The 18,834-nt window shown below is 54.9% G+C and overlaps 1 protein-coding gene across 2 annotated transcripts in view; it reads right to left on the bottom strand.

The window, feature by feature from the left end:
* Positions 1-18,834, bottom strand: part of ETS1 (ETS proto-oncogene 1, transcription factor) — a 78,132-nt gene that overhangs the window by 44,304 nt on the left and 14,994 nt on the right. Inside the window, exon 1 of one of the 2 annotated variants that reach the window (XM_068172262.1) lies at positions 2,748-3,063. The exons of the other annotated variant lie outside the window; for it this stretch is intronic. Coding sequence (XP_068028363.1) covers positions 2,748-2,817 — 70 coding nt within the window. The 5' untranslated portion in view covers positions 2,818-3,063. Of the gene's footprint in view, positions 1-2,747; positions 3,064-18,834 lie in introns of those variants that run through there. 2 annotated transcript variants of the gene reach the window in all.

Below are 18,834 nucleotides of genomic sequence, written 5' to 3'. Positions count from 1 at the left end.
AGACGTCATCAGCTCCCAGGTGAAGTTCCCTTGGGATTGAATTTTTTGTGGTTTGGGGTTTTACTGCCTGAGAAAACATCCCACCAAGCCATTGGTGGATCAGCCATGTAAGTACAACCACAAGTGATGTTACCCTTCCATCACATCCTCATAAAAATATCCACGCACTTAGAATTGCATCCTGAAGGAGAACCCACCCCCATGGGGTTCTGGCTCTTGACCTGCTCATCTCACTCACACATTCCTGCTGGTAATAGCAAGGGCAGAGAGGGAAGATTTGGCTTTGGAAGCTTTCTACAGATCCACATCCCTCCCAGATTATTTTTAAACCCTTTGGACACACCACAAATCTCCCCGGAGTTTTGCAGGCAGAGGTGTGGGGTGGAGCAGGGTTTGGTTTGGGGGGTGAGAGGGGACAGAGTTTCACGGGGCATCAGACACCTGGCACATCAAACATCCTGCACAACTGAAACCCTCTGGCTGCAGGGACCCTCCCTGCCCAAGGTTAACCCCATGGATCACATCGGCACGGCTGCTTTGTGAAGGGACAAGGGGCTGGAGTCCTTCTCAGCCCATTTTGGAATTAAGGACGATGGGAACACTTGGTGGCAGATTCAGGGCTGAAGGAGCCATCGGGGAGCAGATGAGCCCTCCAGGAGCAGAGAGAAGAGATGTTCCCTCCTCCCCTGGCTGGATCCCAGGAACACAGCCCAGCAGCATCCTCACTCCTTCCCTCACCATCAATCCCACCAAACCAGAAAGCTGCAGCGTTCTCTGCGACTTGGAGGGGAAATGAGGTTAAGCCAGCTAATTGACAGCGCTGACCTTTGTGGCTCCCAGCGAGCGCAGCCACCAGCACAGGAGCGGCTGCAGCTGAGGCCGATGGGGGGGAGCGCTTTTCTACCTCTTGGGTTTGTGTTTTTCAGCGCTCTTCCTGCCCAAGCTTAAACTTTGGGTCAGCTCTAAGAGCTGTTTGCTGACATCAGCTGCAGAAGAGCTTTCAGGGACAGAAGAAAATGAACTTAAGGCAGGGTGAAACTCCGAGTCCTCCCTTGAGGCATCAGGGAATTGCACTGCTCCAGGCACCCAAAGCACACACAGCCTCTGTGAGAGCTCTCACCCACACCAGGAGAGTACAAATTTTAACAGATACTTTACTCTAGAGTGAAAAATAAACTCCACCCCAACCTGATGGTCCAGGTGTTTATTCCTATCCTGTTTTCCCCCTCCAAACAAACAAGCTGCCCTCAGGGGCTGAAGGACAGGAATGAGTCTTCCCCAAAGTTTTCGGAAATAGGCACAAACAGCTCCACTCCAGCCTCTCATTTCAGCTGTGTAGGTGCATTCTTAGCATCCCTCGGGCATTTTGAAGCCTGGCGCTCCCCAGCCCACCCCAGGAGGCAGGCTCAGCCCTGCTGCCGGGGCAGGGAGCACTGGCATCCTCTGAGCAGCACAGGGTGCTCCCTGCGGCCAGGGAGGGCGGCAGGGGGAATCCCAAGGGAGGCTCCTGCGCTGGGCACTCCGGAGCCCATGGACGGCTGATGCCAAGGCGGGTGCTGCCTTCGGAGCCCTCTGCAGCCCAGCTGATGCTGCACCAGCATCTACTGAAGTCTAAGCATCAACCCCTGTGCGGCTCCAGCACTCAGCTGTCATTTTATTTCCACATGCAGCCCAAAATCCCAATGCCTGCGGGAGCTGTGCCTCCCTTCTGGCTTTCCTAGAAACCTCCTAACCGGCAGAGAAAGGTACAACTCAATCTTTAATTTGATTTTTCTTCGCCACAACGGTGCTGCACAAAATTCAGCAAACTTCCAGTTTGGTGCAGTGGGAATTGCAGCAGGGAGACATGAAGCAACAGGACTCGTTTAATGCAGAAAAAAGGGTTGGTTTTTTTGTTGTTGTTTTTTTGTTTTTTTTTCCTGCGGGTCCTCCCAGCTCCATCCTCCACCTCGCCTGGGCAGGGCAGAGAGGAGTTGAGCGTCCGGGGTCAGCGAGCAGCCAGACGCCACCAGTGTGTGAACAGCAGCCCTTATTCTGGTCAGGGCTCGGCTCGGAGCAGTAACCACAGCCAGCAGCAGCTGAACCCACCCCGCTACAACACAAAAAAACCCTTCTCGCCTCCCTTCAGTAACGTGTTGCTCTCTGTACCCCCTCTCCACCCATTTCTCCAGCTGCAGAAGGACGAAAAGAAAATATCAAAGCGGCGGGTTTTCCTGGATTAAACGTGCTAAATCCAGAGTATTTAGCACTGGAGTTGTGTTTCCCAAATACCACGAGTGCTTGGACCACACAAGACATTTCCAGCCAGGGATGGGCAGAACGCACATCCCAGCTAAGGATGGGAACAGGCGGGGAGCCCCGCGGAGCGCATCTCTCCTGCCTCCCCGCCGGACGGGCTTCCCTACATCCCGGCAAGGATGCCAGGAGCGTGAGGGAAGGAGGCTGGAGGGGCGGCGGGATGGATTTTAAGAGAAGGAGGGGAATGGAAAGTCATAAAAGCGCTCGGAAAGTCAATTCGCCTTCGCAGCGGGCAGAGCCCGGGCGGCGCCGCTGCGCTGCGACTTGGGGTGCGCTGCGTGTTCCCTTCCAAAAGACACCCCCCAAAAACCCCACACCGACCTCTCTGACCACCCCGTCCCCAGCGGTCGAGCCTCTCCCCCCCGGCCAAACCCCTCCCGCCACCGCCTTCGCAGGGAGAAGGGGACGGGGCTGAGCGGAGCGGGGCGCGGAGGGGACACGGCGCTCACCGGGGGACGGGAAGAGCTCGATGTCCACCTTCTCCGTCTTGATGATGGTGAGATCCACCGCCGCCTTCATGGCTGGGGCAGCGCCGCGGGGGCGTCGCGCCGGGAGCGGGGGGCGGCGGCTGAGCCCCGCCGAGCGCGGAGCGGGGCGCCCGGGGCAGCGCGGCCGGCGCTGCCTCCCTCCTCCCGCTGCTCTTCCTCCTTCTCCTCCTCCTCCTGCTTCTTCTTCTTCTCCTCCTTCCTTCCTTCCTCCCTTCCTTCCGCGCTCCCTCGCTCCGCTCCCGGCTGCGCTGCGCTCCCCGCTCCGCTCCGCTTCGCCCGTCCCCGCCGCCGCCGCCCCGGCCGGGCTGAGCCGAGGGGAGGGCGCTGGGCCGGCCCCGAGCGGTGACAGCGGCGGAGGGACCCGCCCCGGCCCGCCCCGGAGGCGGCCCCGGGCCCCGGCGCTGCGGGGAGCGGAGCCGGCGCTGCCGGGGGGAGCGGGGGTCCGGGGACGCAGGGCGGGCAGCGCATCCAGGGCGCCTCCGCCCCGAGCTCTGCTCGCACCCCGGCCCCCAAACAGGACGGGTTAAGAGTTGGAGCACGCTGGCTGTAAGCAGCCCTGGCTGGAGCCGCTGCCCGAAACCGATGGTTCTTGAAACCAGGCCAGCTGTGTTCACCCTGCCTGTCTCGACATGATCCGTTGCCTTTCACACTCACCCCTTCGGCTCCCATCACCCCTTCATGCTCACATCATCTCCTCACATTTCCATCTCCCCTTCACATTCCCACCATCCTGCCTGGAGCAGCCTGATCCTCTCACACCCACAAGAACCTCCAAACTCAGGGGCACAGCCAGGGCAGAGCAGTGCACATTGTGCTGTGGAGGGTGACAGCCGGGGTGGCTGTTCCTGGCCTGCTTGGTAGAGGTGGGAGGCCAAAGAGAGCTGGGAACTGACTGGATAGAAAACGTGGAAGATGCAAGATGAGTGTCGCGCCAGTACAGCATGGAGTTAACAGAAGAATATCGGTTTTCACATGAAATCTGTTTGATTGTATTTAGGTAGCACAAACTTGAGACCACAAACGGCACAGCAGAAGGAGAGTATGACTCACAGATGTCAGCTTACCGGTACGGAGAAAAAAAGTCATTAGCAACCAGCTCTTGTGGTTCTGTCACTCCGAAAGTCTTTAACAGCTTCCGACTCTGGCACAGATCAGGCTGCTCTCATCAAAGATGGGCTCAAGTGAACATAGGCTCTCAGGAGCAGCTGCCTGGGGTCATGGTCACTGCCCAGCCCTTAGGATGGACCAGGGTCCCTCTTGCAAACACCCCTGAAACCTCCCGAGGCCCCGAAAGATGAGCTGCAGATGCAAACGCTGCAGCTCAGATCATTTTGCTTCTGCAGCAGGGCCTTTCTCAGCCACCACGGCGTATTTATAGCAGGGGAGTTTGTGCAACTGAAAGAAGCTGCGAGGTTGCCGGGGCCAGACGAGGAGAGGCGGCTCTGGCTGCACACACACGGCTTTGCCAAGGCAGGCAGATCGAGCAGCAGGAGGGCTGAAAGCTGGCAAAGCTGGGCAGGGAGCTCCAGCCCCAAGTTCATCTTCCTCACCCAGTGACAGCCTCTCACATTTCCAATTTTACAGGCAATCTTTTTTGCAATTTACTTGCAAGCTGAGTTCTGGACAACTATTCCTGCAGCAGTGGAGTGGGACCAGTGATTTACTGTGATGAAAAACTTCCCTCCACTGATTCCCAAGGGCTCTGGAGAACCTGAGCCGTGCTTAGGCAGAGCACAGGGTTGGAAACCTCAGCTGGTGGTTTGAAACCTACCACAGGAATGAACCTGGAAATCCGAAGGTGGAAAGAGGATCGCTGCAAGGATAAAATGTGGTCCCTCTCCATGACAGGATCATGTGCTTGCACCTGCCCTCGTTTTGGGTTTCTTTCTACCCTGTACAGCAACGATTCAAGGAAGAAACTACAGAGAGGAGATTTAGCAGAACATTTCTAGTTGAAAATCAGAAGGGGATTCAGGAGAAACAGCTGCCTTTCTATCTGATCTCTGATCCCTCCAGAGCAGAGAAACCTGATGCAGTTATCAGAGCCCCCAGCCCTTCCCTTCCTGCGCTCCCGGGCTGGGATGCCGCGGCAGGGAGGGGAGGGGGCTGCCTGGGGGTGCCGTTTGTGCAGCTGCCTGACCGAGCCATCAGAAAGCACCTGCGGTCCCAACCGTATGGAAATGACCCCCGGGTGGATCATTCGCCCGCTCGGAGCGCGGCTGCAGCAAACCACAACCCCCGGACCGAAACAGAGGAGGAGGCGCGGCGAGGTCACTGGGACTTGCCCAAACACAGACTGGGACAGGCTGCTGGTGGCACACAGCACAAAGCTCTCCTGGGCAGAGAGGCCCTGGATGGAGCTGCCACAGGTTGAGATGCAGCAACAGAGGAGGCGGCGCTGCCCTGAGGTGTCTCTGCTTTAGCCTTGCCCCCCTGGGCTCCCCTTTTGGCTCAGCCGCTCCTGCAGTGCTACATTCTCGAGGATTGGCTGAATTCCATGGCACCTGTACTGAAGATCCTTCTCTTCTGGACCAGCACAGAGGCTCTAATAAAGACTTTTCTCATAGCTTGTGGGGCTTTTATTAGGAGACATCCACACTCTCCTGGCATCCCGGCTGAGCCCTGATCCCACAAAGCCGATGACACTGAGCCCAGCTTGGTGCAGGATGGCTGCAGAGGAGCTCTGAGCTTTGCCTCGGCCCCTTGTGCCTCCCCAAACCCGTGTTCCATTTTGCTGGTGCAATGCATGGCAACCCCTACACGCAGGGAAACTGGAAATACTTCCAAAAGTAACACCAAGGCAAAAATCCCCAAAGGGGAGGAAGAGAAGAGAGTGGCTGTGGACAGAGGTTTCCTCCCAGGGCAGCTGAATCTCTCCTTCAAACTCCATCCCAGCAGCCTCCTTAATTTGTGTTCACTTCAGAGCTGCAACATGAAAGCCCTGGCTCTGAGCTCCAGCTGAGCCGCTCAATGGCTCAGTGTTCGCAGAAGGCATGGAAGGAATCCATTGATTAGTTTCTTCAGCTGGGATGTGACCATTCTGAGTCCAAGACCTGCCAAACATGACTTCGCCTCAGCAACTGGTTCCTATTTGCTGCTCACAGGCTTTAGGAAAATCTTTCCTCTTCCCCATCCAAGTCTCACCCTCGTTTTCCACTGTGTCGTTACCGAACGTGAATATCCATTGAGGCTCTGTCCGGGAGGGAGGATGCCGGGCTGGAGAACGGCCCTGCAGCCCAAAGATGGGCGATAACCATCTGCCCTCCCTCCGGAGCGCAGCCCCACTGTTTGCAACTGCTGGGAACAAAGAAAGGATGGGCAGTAATGCCCCATTGTTCCCAGGGCCGCTGACTAACCTTGGGTTAACAGAACAAGAATAATTATTATTCATTTAGCACTGAGGAAAGGTGTTAGGAGAGCGAAGCCTTTGCTGTGATTTCCGAACCCGAGGACGGCTCTTCCATGACCTCTCTCCTGGCTGGGATGGCTCTTTCACTTCTCCACGGCCAAATTCACTCCTGTCCCAGCCCGGGGCAGCTGCTGGCTCTCCTTCAGATGTCGTGGAGCTGGGCCAGCTTCTCCTTTCCCTCGCATTTCCCCGTTCTCATTCCAGCAGGAATTAGGTGTAACTTCTGGAGAGGGAGCTTTTCCGAGCACTGCTGCTACCGAAACATGGGTGAAACACAACGGCCACGTAATAACGTGGAGCATCCACCCAGCTGTAATGGCCAGGAAATGAAGAACACCATATCCAATTAAAACTGCAGGGGGATATTTATGGCAGAACGTAATTAGCCAAATTGGAGCCTTCCCCAAAACTGCCATGGGATTTTTAATGACCGCGAGCGGTCAGGGATTGGGTTTGATGTTATGTCAAGTAAACAATACCCAGAGGGCATGAGACAAAAATCAGGAGCAAAGGGAAAAAAAAAAAAAAAACTGTCCTGCAATTCCAGGGAGAAACGGAGACATGAAAGGATTTATCGTAACGGGGACATTGTTGGAAGGAGAAGCAGCCACCACTCCAAGAAAGGAAAGAGCAGGGAGGTGGCCCTGGGTGTGGAGGTGGCCCTGTGCAATGAGAGGAAAGAGCAGGCAGCTGCCGCGGCCGTTCCCCTGGGAGATACCTTTCCTGGAATTTAAAATGATACGAGAAATTCTTTCAAGCGCCGTAATAGCTGGGAAGTATTGGAGTATTTTGGTAAGAGGAGGCTGGGTTAGCCCTGCTGGCTCCAGCCTCCCGGTTTTGGCTCGGGCATGGAAGCAGAGCTCGTTAGTGGCACATCCTGCGTGTGCCCCCGGGCGGGCTGCGGGTGCCGGGCCGCTCCCAGATGCAGCGCAGGGTCCCGGAGGTGCTGACCGTAGCCCAGATGTGGCCCCTGGGGTCCCCTCGCTGCGGGGCTGGAGGCACGGAGAGTTCCCCCAGCCTGGGCGCTGGGGGCAGGAGAAGCAGGGCAGTGTTCCCGCTGGGATCCCCGGCCCTGGGCCGGCCCAGCCCCGAGCCATCGCGGCCACAATGCCCTCCTGTGAGTGACTGTCCCCGGGCTCCGAGCCTCCGCGGCTCCTGCTCTCATTAAGTCCCGGCGGGGAGGGCTCACAAAAGCCGCTTTGTGGCCAGCGGGGGTCAGGGCTCGGCACACAGAGCCCGCGTGGAGAGCTGCGGGAGCCACAGCCCTGTCACACGGCGGGGATCCCGAGTGAGCCTCACAGGCTTCTCGAGCATCTCCAAGTGCCTCCCGCTCCCGGCCTCCCGGAGGTGCTGATCCCGCACCTGAGGAGCTGCTCTGGGCTCCGGCAATGCCATCCCGATGGGAATTCCGTTGGCAGGGGTGCTGTCACCCACTCGTGTCCCTGCTGGAAGCAGCGGCTGGATGGGAAAACCTCGTAAACTGCTCTGCAGCCCTGTTTGCTCTCTGGACATCTTCCCGCTCCGCTCAAGTCACAGCACCGAGCTCTGGGTAAACACATCCTGAAGGGTTTTGCTGTTGAATTCCCAATATTCCCAATTACACCAAGCATGTGCAGCCAATACACGTCAAATCCCACCTGCAGGACACCTCTCTTGCCTTTGCTCAGATCTCCTGTCTCGGATCTCTCTGTTCTCAGATCTCTCTCCTTCAGAGCACACACAAAGCAGCAGCCCAGGTTTAAGCAGCACAGCTCTGCTTGTGGCTGGGCTCTTGGCATTCACCAGTCTCTCCTTACTGAACTGATCCCTGGTCGCCTTTGAAATTCCCTTCCCTGGGATACATGGGGGGATTACAAAGGAGAGCCAAAGGAATCATTGCTCATAAATGGTCTCCTGACAGCCAGACTGTGATCACTGACGCTTATTTGCCCTTTCCATCTTTCAAAAACCCATCACTACCAAAACACCACCCACTGCTTTGCCAAACACCAAGGGACATCCACGTTTCACTTTACCAAGGACCAAGAGACTCACAAGCAGCTCCCAGGGGAGGTCAGTCCAGCTCCAAGCTCTGGTATAGAGTCCACAGCCTGAGAAGTGGCAGCCACCAGGACAATCCCATGCTGGCAGCCAGTTGGAAGTGATCAGCCCGGGAAAATAAACCACCGCACTGCAGTGACCCTTGGGTTAATGCCGGGGCCAGGACAGAGGGGTTCAAGTCATGGAAGTTTAATTCCTGGCCACTATTCCCACCTTTGTGCCTCCACCCCTTTTTTTAATGACACTTTTTACCCTCCCAAGGAGCTGTGAGTTCAGCAGTCCCAAAGGAAACTCTCAGGGGCTGGGGGCCGTGATGGGGTCTCTCCAGAGAGAGATTTGAGGGGAGAGCTCAGGAGACAGAACTGGGATTTCCATCCCTTGTTCCACAGGACCCTGCAAGGCACAACCCACCAAGATCCAGCAGCCAAGGTCCCTCCATCCCAAGCCACTGTCCTGCCAAGGCCACGAGGTGACAAGAGCACACTAGAGAGATAATTCAGGGATGGGCACGATTATCCCACGTACACCGTGCCCGGAACACAGAAATTCCGGGATGAGACCCACAGCCCTGGAACTGCCCTCCCCAGAGAGGCTCTGCCAGCAGAGCCGCCCCCAGCATCGCTCCTGGATGATGGATCCGCTGCCAATGCGTCTCAAAGAGGAAAAACTCTCGCCCGGCGCTGGAAAGCTCTCCCGCGACTGTCCGCGCTTGGCAACCTGGCCTGGCAGTGAATAAACGCCAGGGAAATATTCCTCTCTACACGTGTTTGGGTTTTTCGGGGTGGTTTTCTTGGCCACAGCTCCTGGCTCCACAACAATGCTCGGCTTGTTCGGCCCCGCGCTGCAGGGCAGGCTTGAATAGATCTGTCTAAAATTATAAGCGGGCAGCCCCTGGGCTCTGCGAGATCACAGAGCCCACGCTGGGGCTGAACAAAGCCCCCGCTATTTCCCAACAATTAGCCCGGCTAAAAGGACATCTATCTCCTGCCATCAGAGCCACCACGTGCCTCCCAGCCAGCCCATTGTGCAGCTAATTAAATAACACGCCTCTCTCCCCGGGAGCGTCTCCTGATTAGCTCGCCGAGGTCCTAAATCCTTGCGGGTGTGAATGGGGACAGACAGCTGCTGGGCAGGGGACTGCGGCTCCCGAGGGGACACGGTCACCCCGGGACAGCCACGGGCAGCAGCACCGGGGATTTCAGGGGTTTAAGGGACCTTAAACCTCATCCAGTGCCACCCCTGCCATGGGTTCCACTGTCCCAGGTTGCTCCAAGCCCTGTCCAACCTGGCCTTGGGCGCTTCCAGGGATCCAGGGGCAGCCACAGCTTCTTTGTGCCAGGGCCTCCCCACCCTCACAGGGATTAACTCCTTCCCAATATCCCATCAAACCCACCCCGTTCCAGGCTGAAGCCATTCCCTCATCCCATCTTCAGGAAGCTGATGAACAGAGATCCTGGCATCCAAGAGGGTTCAGCACACTCTGCTTCCCTATCCACCTCCCGACTGCCTGCAGCAAAAGCCATGAAAACAAATGATATATTTATTATTTTTCATGCTTTGCTGGTGGTTGGAAGAAAAAATCAGATGCAAATATTTTTTCTAAATATGTTCCTGGCTGATACAGAGCAGTTTGTTGTAGGTTTTTTTTTTTTTTTCTTTTCCCACACTTCTCGTTGGGTTAAAGCAGTGGAAAGAAAATAAACAAGGAAAATGTTGTGTCATTCAACCAGAGCTAAAACTTTCTATTTTTGCACTTTTAATATGGGAAGGAATTGCAGAATGGAAAAAAAAAAAAGGCCTATTAAAAGTAATTTGTTAACAAGCTCTTTTCACCCAGTTAGTTCACCTCCTCGAGGAGGATTCTGTGGGAGGGGAAGGTCTCGGATAAGGATGAGGCCAAAGGGAAGCTGGGAAGCTGATTTGTGTTCTGTGAGATGAAGCAAAATAACCTCTGGGGCTTGGAGTTTCCTTCCAATCCGAAAAGGAGTTCTGGGAAGTGAAGAAAATCCACTCAGATGATGCATCAAACACCCCAGGGCTGCCTGAAATGTTCTGGGCCACCACAACCATCCCTGGGGGAGGTGGACATGGACCTTCTGAACACCCAACCTGCACCAGCTTGAGCCAAAAGCCACGAGAGGATTTTCTCCCCATCCCAGCCCAGCTCCTTGGGCTGAGCTCCAGCACAACAGCCCAGAACTCCTAAATCACTCCAGATGTTCAGCACCTTTCCTCACACGCTCCCAAGACCCGGAAGAAATTCAGTTCCCTTCTGTCAAGGCCCCAGTCAGCAATAGTTGCAAATATTGTTTTTACCCTCTTTAAATCATCATTTCCCACCTCTGGCTATTTCAATCATCATTTTCACACTGGGAGAGCCTGGCTGGAGGACTGGGAAGGTGGGGCAGCAGATTAATGAGCTGATTTCCTGTGGACCTGCAGCTCCAGGCTGGAAGCAGCTGGACCTGCTGCTGCAGACAGAGCTCCATCCACCCAAGGCAAACAGAAAATCCCCATCCCTCATTCCTTGTGGAGAGGAGGCAGCGGGAGGAAGGACACAGAGGAGGAGGAGGAGGCAGAGCTTGGTTTTGTACTAATGGGAGCCAAAGCTGGCTCCTGCTTTCCAATCCCACCCTGGGGAGCAGCTGTTGGTGGAGCTTGGGTGGCAAAAAGCTGGGAAGCTTTAGGAATGCGTCAGGGAATTATTAATCAGTGTATGGGCACACCCATAGGGTTCCACTGGAAAAGCACGGGGATCAACTTGATACACACTGTTGTTGAAATCATATTTGCCCTTCATTCAGGAAATGCAAAGGTTTTACACCAAATAACCAAATTTTACAGGGATGCATCCACAGGGCCAGGAAAAACATCATTAAAAGAGATGCCATGGCTCACATGAAGGCTCAGAAGGGGCTACACAGGAGTCCAGCCCCAAACCCAGTTTAATATAATCCAGGAGCAGCCTCCTCAGCCCTCTGGCAGCTTCAAACCCCACAGCCAGGTCTGAGAGCTCCATTCATCCCAAGCTCCCAAATAAAGGGCAGGAGCCAAGAAAAAGCTGCCTCCCCTCACCCAGCCAGTGCCCTCGATCCCAAAGCTCTGGGAATGGCTCCACGGCCACTTGATTAATAAGGGCCCAGGGGGAAAAACCGTTTATATAACCTCGTCTTCTCTAAACTTCCTAAGTGCTTCAGAAAGTGGCTGCCCTGGAAACCCAAACTGGAAACGAAAAATATTATCCTGCCATTTATAAACATCCCTGGTGCTAATGAAGTGAGGAGCGGCAGCGACGGCCAGTGAGGGCGAGGTGCTCTTGGCAGGCGTGGGAGAGCCCCAAAAGCCCTGACTTCAGGTGGTTGTGGAGGGGAATGTCCTCCCACCTTGATCTGGCGCTGTTGGAGCTGTGAGGCCCGGGGCAGGGATCTGGGAAGAGGGATGGCTGTGGAAGTATGGCTGTGCCAAACGCAGGGGCTGGGGGCAAATGTAGGGGAGAAGGGCAGGGTGATGGCAGGCAGGCAGGAGCAGGTGGCTGAAACCTCTCAAATCATTCCCCGAGCTCGGAGTGTGGCTGGGGTGAAGCAGCACATCCTGCTCCTGGAAAGCAGGGAGGGAATCTCGGTGCTTGCTGCAGACTCTGTGGGATGAAGTGCCCGGGCCAGGCTGCTCGTACAGGCCAGCAGAGCACGGCTGTTTACACCACTGTGCTCTGAATAAACACTGAGCAGCCCAAATTTAGCTCCTGGGTTCAACCACCCCGCTCCTCGCAGCCCCTCAGCCACACATCCCAAGCAGAGAGCCAGGACAGCAGAACACTCCAGCCCACTGCTCCATCTGCTTTCCCTGCTGGCATTTCCCACGGAGATTTGTTAGTGCATCAGCACCAGAAAACGCTGAGGTTTGGCTGGAAATATTTGGATTTGGTTTAGACAAAATATTGGTGATTTCCGCCCAACAGTCTGTCAGTTTTAGCAGCAGCAAGGAGAAAAGAGGAAAAAAAAGAGAGGTTTTTCCTCAAGATATGGGGACTGAGCTGACACCCAGCCTGGGACTCGGCACAAGGAAAAGGCAAAGCAAAGCTACTGGGCTGCCTCATTATCCTGTCAGTCTGATTACTGCAGAGCAAGGAAAACTGCTCCTACTTCCACGGAGTGGCTGTTTGCCTGGATGGAAACACAGCCGGAGCTGCCAGACACAGGAGGCCTCTGCTCTCCTGGGGTCAGGCAGGGGCTGGATGCAAAGCAGAGGAAGAGCAGGTCTGGTCACCTCTGGAGATGTCACAGATACCCCAGGGTAGTTGGTGGTGAGGAGCTGGACCAGGGCAGGAGGAGATGCCAGCTTTATTTCCATCACTGCCTTCCAGAATTAGTCCTGTCTCTGGAGTCTGGAAAACTGGGTTGAAATCTCCCAAGCACAGACTCTTCTGCAAGATGCCTGGAACTGACCAAATTAGAATTTTTCCATGAACAGGGTCCCTTGGGGCATCTCTTCCTTTTTTCCTTTTCTACCTCAGTGCTGACATCAGTTTGACCAAGCAAGAGCTCCCTGGCCCAACTTGAACCTCAGATGTGAAGAGTGAATCACACAGACCTGGGAGAAAGGCATTCCTGACTTCTGAAAAAGAACTGCTGCTGAGTTAAGGAGGAGTTTGGGCTGGATCTCCTTAGAAATCAAACCTCCCCTTTGGTGGAGCAGTTAATTTTCTTCATTTTTCCTAAATACCAAACCCTGGCACAACTTGAGGCTGTTTTCCCTTGTCCAGTCCCTTGTCACCCTGAGAAAAGACCAACCCCCACTGGGCTCCACCCTCCTGACAGGGATTTGTGGAGATCCCAGCTTTGCATCCCAACCTGTCCTTGCAGCATCACAGGGGAAGGGAAAACATCAAAAGAGAAGTCCTGTCTGACCTTTGGGGATCAGAGGTCTCCAAAGGCAGCTCCCAGGCCCTGGAGAAGCTCCTTTCATGAGCCTAAAGCTGGAAATAAGCCCACGTGCAAAGTCCACCCTCCATCCCAAGCTGTTCCCACACCTCCCTGAAGCCATTTTGGAGTGTCCCATGACTGTCCCCCAGAGGAACCATAGGAACTCATCCCAACACTCGCAGGGCCTCATTATCCCTGCTTGCCTCCACAGGAGCCTGTCCCTCCCAGGACCAGCTGCACCAGCTCTGGTCCAACAGCCAATAACTGACCCAGTGCAGCTTTTCCAAAGCCTATTGATCCCAAAGCCCACGGGGGAAGGTCCATCCGGAGGGCTGGAAAAGTCCAGCACGTGCTGGGGACATTGCAGGCAGCTCCAGGGCTGGTCACGCCAGCAGCCAAGGCTCACTTCAGACGTCTCTTTTTGTGTGTAATCTGAAGCACTTGCACAGCCCTGCTCTCCAGGGACCCTCAGCCACTCTCCTGACCTCACTGAATTAAGTATGGCAATAAAATGTGCGCTGAATTAATCATCTGCATCTCCAATGTGAGAAACTGCTGTGCAGGGGCTCACAGGAGAGGCTGCAGGCATTTAGGGATCTCACTCCAAGGGAAGGCAGTGGGCTTTAGATGCCTAAAGACTTCCTGGTAAGTGATAGAGCCAAGATCTTCCAAATCCAGCTGTAAGATCAGTCTGGTCTCCTAGATATTATCCCTGAGAACCCTTCTCCCATGAAAAGCCAAGCTGGACAGGACTTGGAGCAGCCTGGTCCAGTGGAAGATGTCCCTGACTGGGGAACAAGATGAACTTTAAGGTCCCCCAGCCCAACCATTCTGGGATTCTCTGTTTCCATGACCATGGGTGCTGGGAAGAGGCACCAGGACTGGGAGCTTGGGTGAATGACCCCCCCCCCCACCCTCTGGGAAGAGGAGGTTGCCCTGTGGGGTCCTTGCAGTCCATTGTTGCAAAGCTGGGATGAAGAGGGGTCTGGCAGAGCAGCAAGAGATCAGGAACCCCATATTTCCCCCAGAGGCTCCAGGTAAGGTGAGAAACATCACAGGCACAAAGCAGACTCTGGAAAAGGAGGTGCAGAGAGCTCTTTTGGAAAGCTCAGCCCTGGCTCTGCTCAGAAAAGGAGGAATCACTTCCATTCCCAATTGACAGCAGGGGCAGCCCGGGCTGATTTCTGTCTCATTTTAGGAGAGCAGAGATGCAATCCCTTACAGGGCTTTCAAGGAATATCCCTCCTAATGCTCTTCTTGCTTCTCTGAGCCTGGCACTTCTTCCTGCTCTTCCCCTCTCCAGCCTGGACAAGCTCCCAGAGCTGTGCTGGGCCACAGGACAGTCCCATCCTTCTGAAAGTGTTTCTGTGTTGGAAATAACAATTAAAAGAACCGAAAGACCATCCTAATTGCCCCTCTCCCTCCCCCAAACGTCTGACAGCAGTTTCTCAGGCTGAAGTGATGCAAATAGCTCAGATAAGGCTCAGATAAAGTATCTGTGCTCTCGAGGGCTTATCTGTGCTGAACACCAACTCCAAAAATCCTGAAATTTGCCCCGTGGGACTGTCTCTGGAGCCTGATTTCCATCTGAAGCCCTGACCTCCAGAGGCTGCAGAAACAGCTCCTGTTCAAATGCATTCTTGAGATAGCAGGGTGGGACCCGGCAGGTCTGCAGCTCCCCTACTGCGGCTATCTGGGATTTGCCTCCTGGTGGGAATGTTGCAAGAGCGGGGCTGATGGCTCAAGGAACCGGTGACGGCACCTTTCACCACCCCCGCTCACACTCCCAGGACTGAGGGAAAACCTTCTCTGCTCTGATGGAAAGATCACTTTCCCTTGGCTAGAGATTGTTCCGTGCTGGCTTTTGCTTTGCAGGCAGAGGGAAGGCTTGTGGGACAGCTCAGGGTGCTGGGAATTCCCTCAGGTCTACATGGCAGTGTGGGCATCGGGATAAGATTTGGAGTTCCTGGGGGCAAAGTCTCTCCGGGTTCTCTGACAATCCCAGCCTGGAATGATGCAAAGGGAGTCAGCAATCCCTGGCGCAAGGTCTGATGAAACAGACCTGGCTGCCAGCAATGGCCAGTCTCTAATATTCACTTATTACCTGCTTAGCCAGCCAGCCTTTCCAAAAACACACAGAGCTGCAAAAGGTGTGAGACCTGGGAGTGACACCCATTCCCATTCCCATTCCCATGCCCATTCCCAGTGTGCAGCTCAGGATGGGAAAGGAGCTGGGAAGTCCAAGGCCAGGCTCTGAGAAGGATAATTGGGATCTCTTTGTAAGCTGGTACAAAGGTCCCTGGGCTCTGACCTGGGCTAAGAGCATTCCTTGTCCTGTGGGAGCACCAAGGGTCTCCCGTCTCCCGGCCCGATCCCACATTCCGTGTGCTCTGCAGACACTGGAGTCAAAGAGGGCAGGAAGGATCCCTCCCTGGAGGGTTTATGACCAAAGAATCCACGGTCTAATAATTTATACACCTCATGCAAATCTGGCAAGGATGGGAAAATGGAGCTTTCTGAAAACCTTTCAAAGCTCTGCAGAAACTGCCCAAATCCCGCTGATCCAAGCAGAGAGAGATTTCCTCTCTGCAGAGGTTTGCAGCCGACAGGCAGAGTTCTCAGGCAAGGATAATGATCAAATGCTATAGGATGGCTCATAAACCAGAGAGAAAAAATTAATTTCCTACTAAAAATTCCCAACAGCTCGTTCCCAAAGGGCCACAGGACTTCTGTGGAGTGCTGGCTCTCCTTCCACCCCAAAAACTGGGATTGAGGGAAAACATGTGGGCAGCTCTGGGCTCCCAGGGCTCTGCAGCACTGGCAGCACCAGGGTGAACCATGAGGTACCAAAACCAGGGGACTGAGGGAAAACCTGTGGGCAAGGTCCAGCTCGCAGAGCCCCATGGCACTGGCAGCCCTAGGATTAACTAAACACCCCAAAATCCCAGGGACTGAGGGAAAATGAGTGGGCAGGGTTCAGCTCCCAGCACTGCTAGCCCAGAGTGAAACACAAGGCACCAAATCCCAGAGACTGAAGGAAAATGCTCCATGGATGGCACTGTCAGCCCATGGGTTAACCAAGAACCCCAAAATCCCAGGGATTGATGGAAAATGAGTGGGCAGAGTTGGGCTCCCAACACTGGGAGCACCAGAGTGAACCACAAGACACTGAATCCCAGGGATTGAGGGAAAACACTCTCTGGATGGCACTGGCAGTGCCTGGGTTAACCATGAGCCCCAAAATTCCAGGGATTGAGGGAAAATGAGTGGGCAGGGTCCAGCTCTCAGCACTGAACCACAGTGCACAGTTCACTCCCAGGGTGAACCACAAGGCACCAAATCCCAGGGATTGGGGGAAAACGCTCTATGGATGGCACTGGCAGCCCCTGGGTTAACCACACACCCCAAAATCCCAGGGATTAAGGGAAAATGAGTGGGCAGAGTTGGGCTCCCAGCACTGGGAGCAGCAGAGTGAACCACAAGGCACCAAATCCCAGGGATTGAGGGAAAACGCTCCATGGCACTGGCAGCCCCAGGGTTAACCACAGCGGCGCCCTGTGAGGCAGCGATTTCTGCTTTATTTCAGCAGGGGAAGTGTGTCCCGGCCTGATTAGCCCAATGGTTTCCTCTTTTCCCATAACCTCCAGACCCCCATGGCCTAAGTGTTTACTTTCTGAAATAAAAAATCTGCCAGTGTTTTTCTTTTTGCGGGGCATGTGTATTTTGGGAGGACTCGGGGGGAGGGAAGCGGAGGGGGAGCTGAATGGGACGGGAGGCTGGCGCACACCTCCCTCCCCTCTCCCACCCCTCACCCCAGCTCCTTCCCAGCTGCAGCCTCAGAGCTGAGACTTCTGGCTTCAATGTGAGGAAGAGAGAGAGAGAGAAACGCATTAATGAGAGAGTTCAGGCTCTTGCTCCAGCAGCCATAAACACAAGGAACATCTGGAGGGAGAGAGAGGTGCTCCAAGCTGCCAGCAGCTGAAAGGATCAGGCTGTTACAGGGTCCTGGATTCCCCACTCCTCACAGCCCCTCTGCCTGCCCTGCTGTGCTCTCCTGGCATCCCATTGTCCATCCAGGGAGAAATCACAATCAGACAATCCTAAAGGCTGGAGAAACCCTCTAAGATCATCCAGTCCAACCATTCCCCCAGGTCCCAGGTCCACCACTAAACTATGTCCCCCAGTGCCACATTTACACTTTTTTGGGAACATTTCAAGGGACAGGGATTCCACCACTTCTCTGGGAAGCCTGTTCCAAATACCTCTCCTCACTTCTGCTGCCTTCCCTGCTCCTCACCAGCCCAGCAAAGGCCCCCTAAGTGCTGCTACGAGGGCTGGCCACGGGCAACTAAACCCTCTGGAGAGGGTTGTGTGCTGCCCAGTGTCCCCACAGGTCACAGTTCCGAGGAATTTTCTTGGAAAAGCTCAAACAGCACACCCCCCCTTCCCCCAATCTGTGCTTTGTGTGGCCTGCCTGAAGTGTTTGGTGGTGCAGGATGGTTTCCTCCTCTGGAAAATCCAGCAGGTACATCCAGCTCACTCCATCCCTATAAAGGTGTCAGTCCTGCTCCAAGGGCACCCCAAAATGAGGTCTCTTCTGCAGGCAGCCTAAAGGCATCACAGAAACCCTGGGCAGGCTGTGGCTCAGATCCCTTCTTCCTGGACATCCCGTTGTCCCTTCCCCAAGGCACACTGGAGCTCTCAGTGCTGCTGCTCACTTTTGCAGCTCCCAAACTTGAGTTCTGCCTCTTGCTGAGCTCCCACCCCCTTGTTATACCTGAGAATCCCAACAATCTCCAGGCTTCTCCCAAAACCCACACACCAACACTCCAGCTTTCTCCCAGCCTCATTGCAGGGCCCAACGCCCTGTTCCGAGCTCGATCCCTCATCCCCAGCTGACTCTGCATCTCAAGTGGGAAAAGAGCTCTGAGCTCATTCTCTGCTGATGACCAAGGCACAGGGAACTCCCTGGGGCTTTGTCTTGGACGGGCAGCACAGGGAATTTTCCAGAGTCAGGCAGGAAACAAATGGAAAACCGAAAGCCTGGATTTTTGTCATTCTGTTGTCTCAGTGCAAATAATCCTCTCCAAGTGCTGAGCTGCAGCAGGTCCCAGCACCACTGAGCGTCACAGGAACCCCTGGGTGTTTTCCTCACCTGGGAAACAATAGGATCCTCAGGAACCAGGCACTCCAGCTCCCACTGACCTGAGAGCAAAGCAGGGACTGCTCATGCTTCCCAGCAGATTCAGACACACCACAGGCATCCCACAGCCCTGCAATTCATTCCCAAGGCGTGGAGGGATCTCCTCTCTCCACCAACAGAATGGAAAGTGCCCTTAACAGAGAAAATTGTCTGTCCTTCAACAGCCCAGAGTGTCCCAGCACAGCAGCTGGGACTGGCCTTTAACTGCAGCCCATGGAGTACCCAAAGATCCACAAAGGAAAAGTGAAAAACCCCCATTCCAGCCAGGCCCTAAACAGCTCCAGACCCAGAGAGGCTGTGTCACCTCAGCGGCCAGAGGGTGACAACAGAGCCCAGAAGCCTCACTCAGCCCCTGGCCTGGGAGAGCTGTGGATCAGGGAATGCTGCAGCAAGTTGGGAAGGGTAGGATTTTGTGCAGGGCTTTCTCTGAGCCATGGAATGATTTCCCATCCAGTGCATCCCTCCCCGTGGGGC

The sequence above is a fragment of the Anomalospiza imberbis genome, chromosome 24 (assembly GCF_031753505.1).
Source record: "Anomalospiza imberbis isolate Cuckoo-Finch-1a 21T00152 chromosome 24, ASM3175350v1, whole genome shotgun sequence".
Lineage (NCBI taxonomy): Eukaryota > Metazoa > Chordata > Aves > Passeriformes > Viduidae > Anomalospiza > Anomalospiza imberbis.
This window is presented reverse-complemented; position numbering and strand designations above follow the sequence as displayed.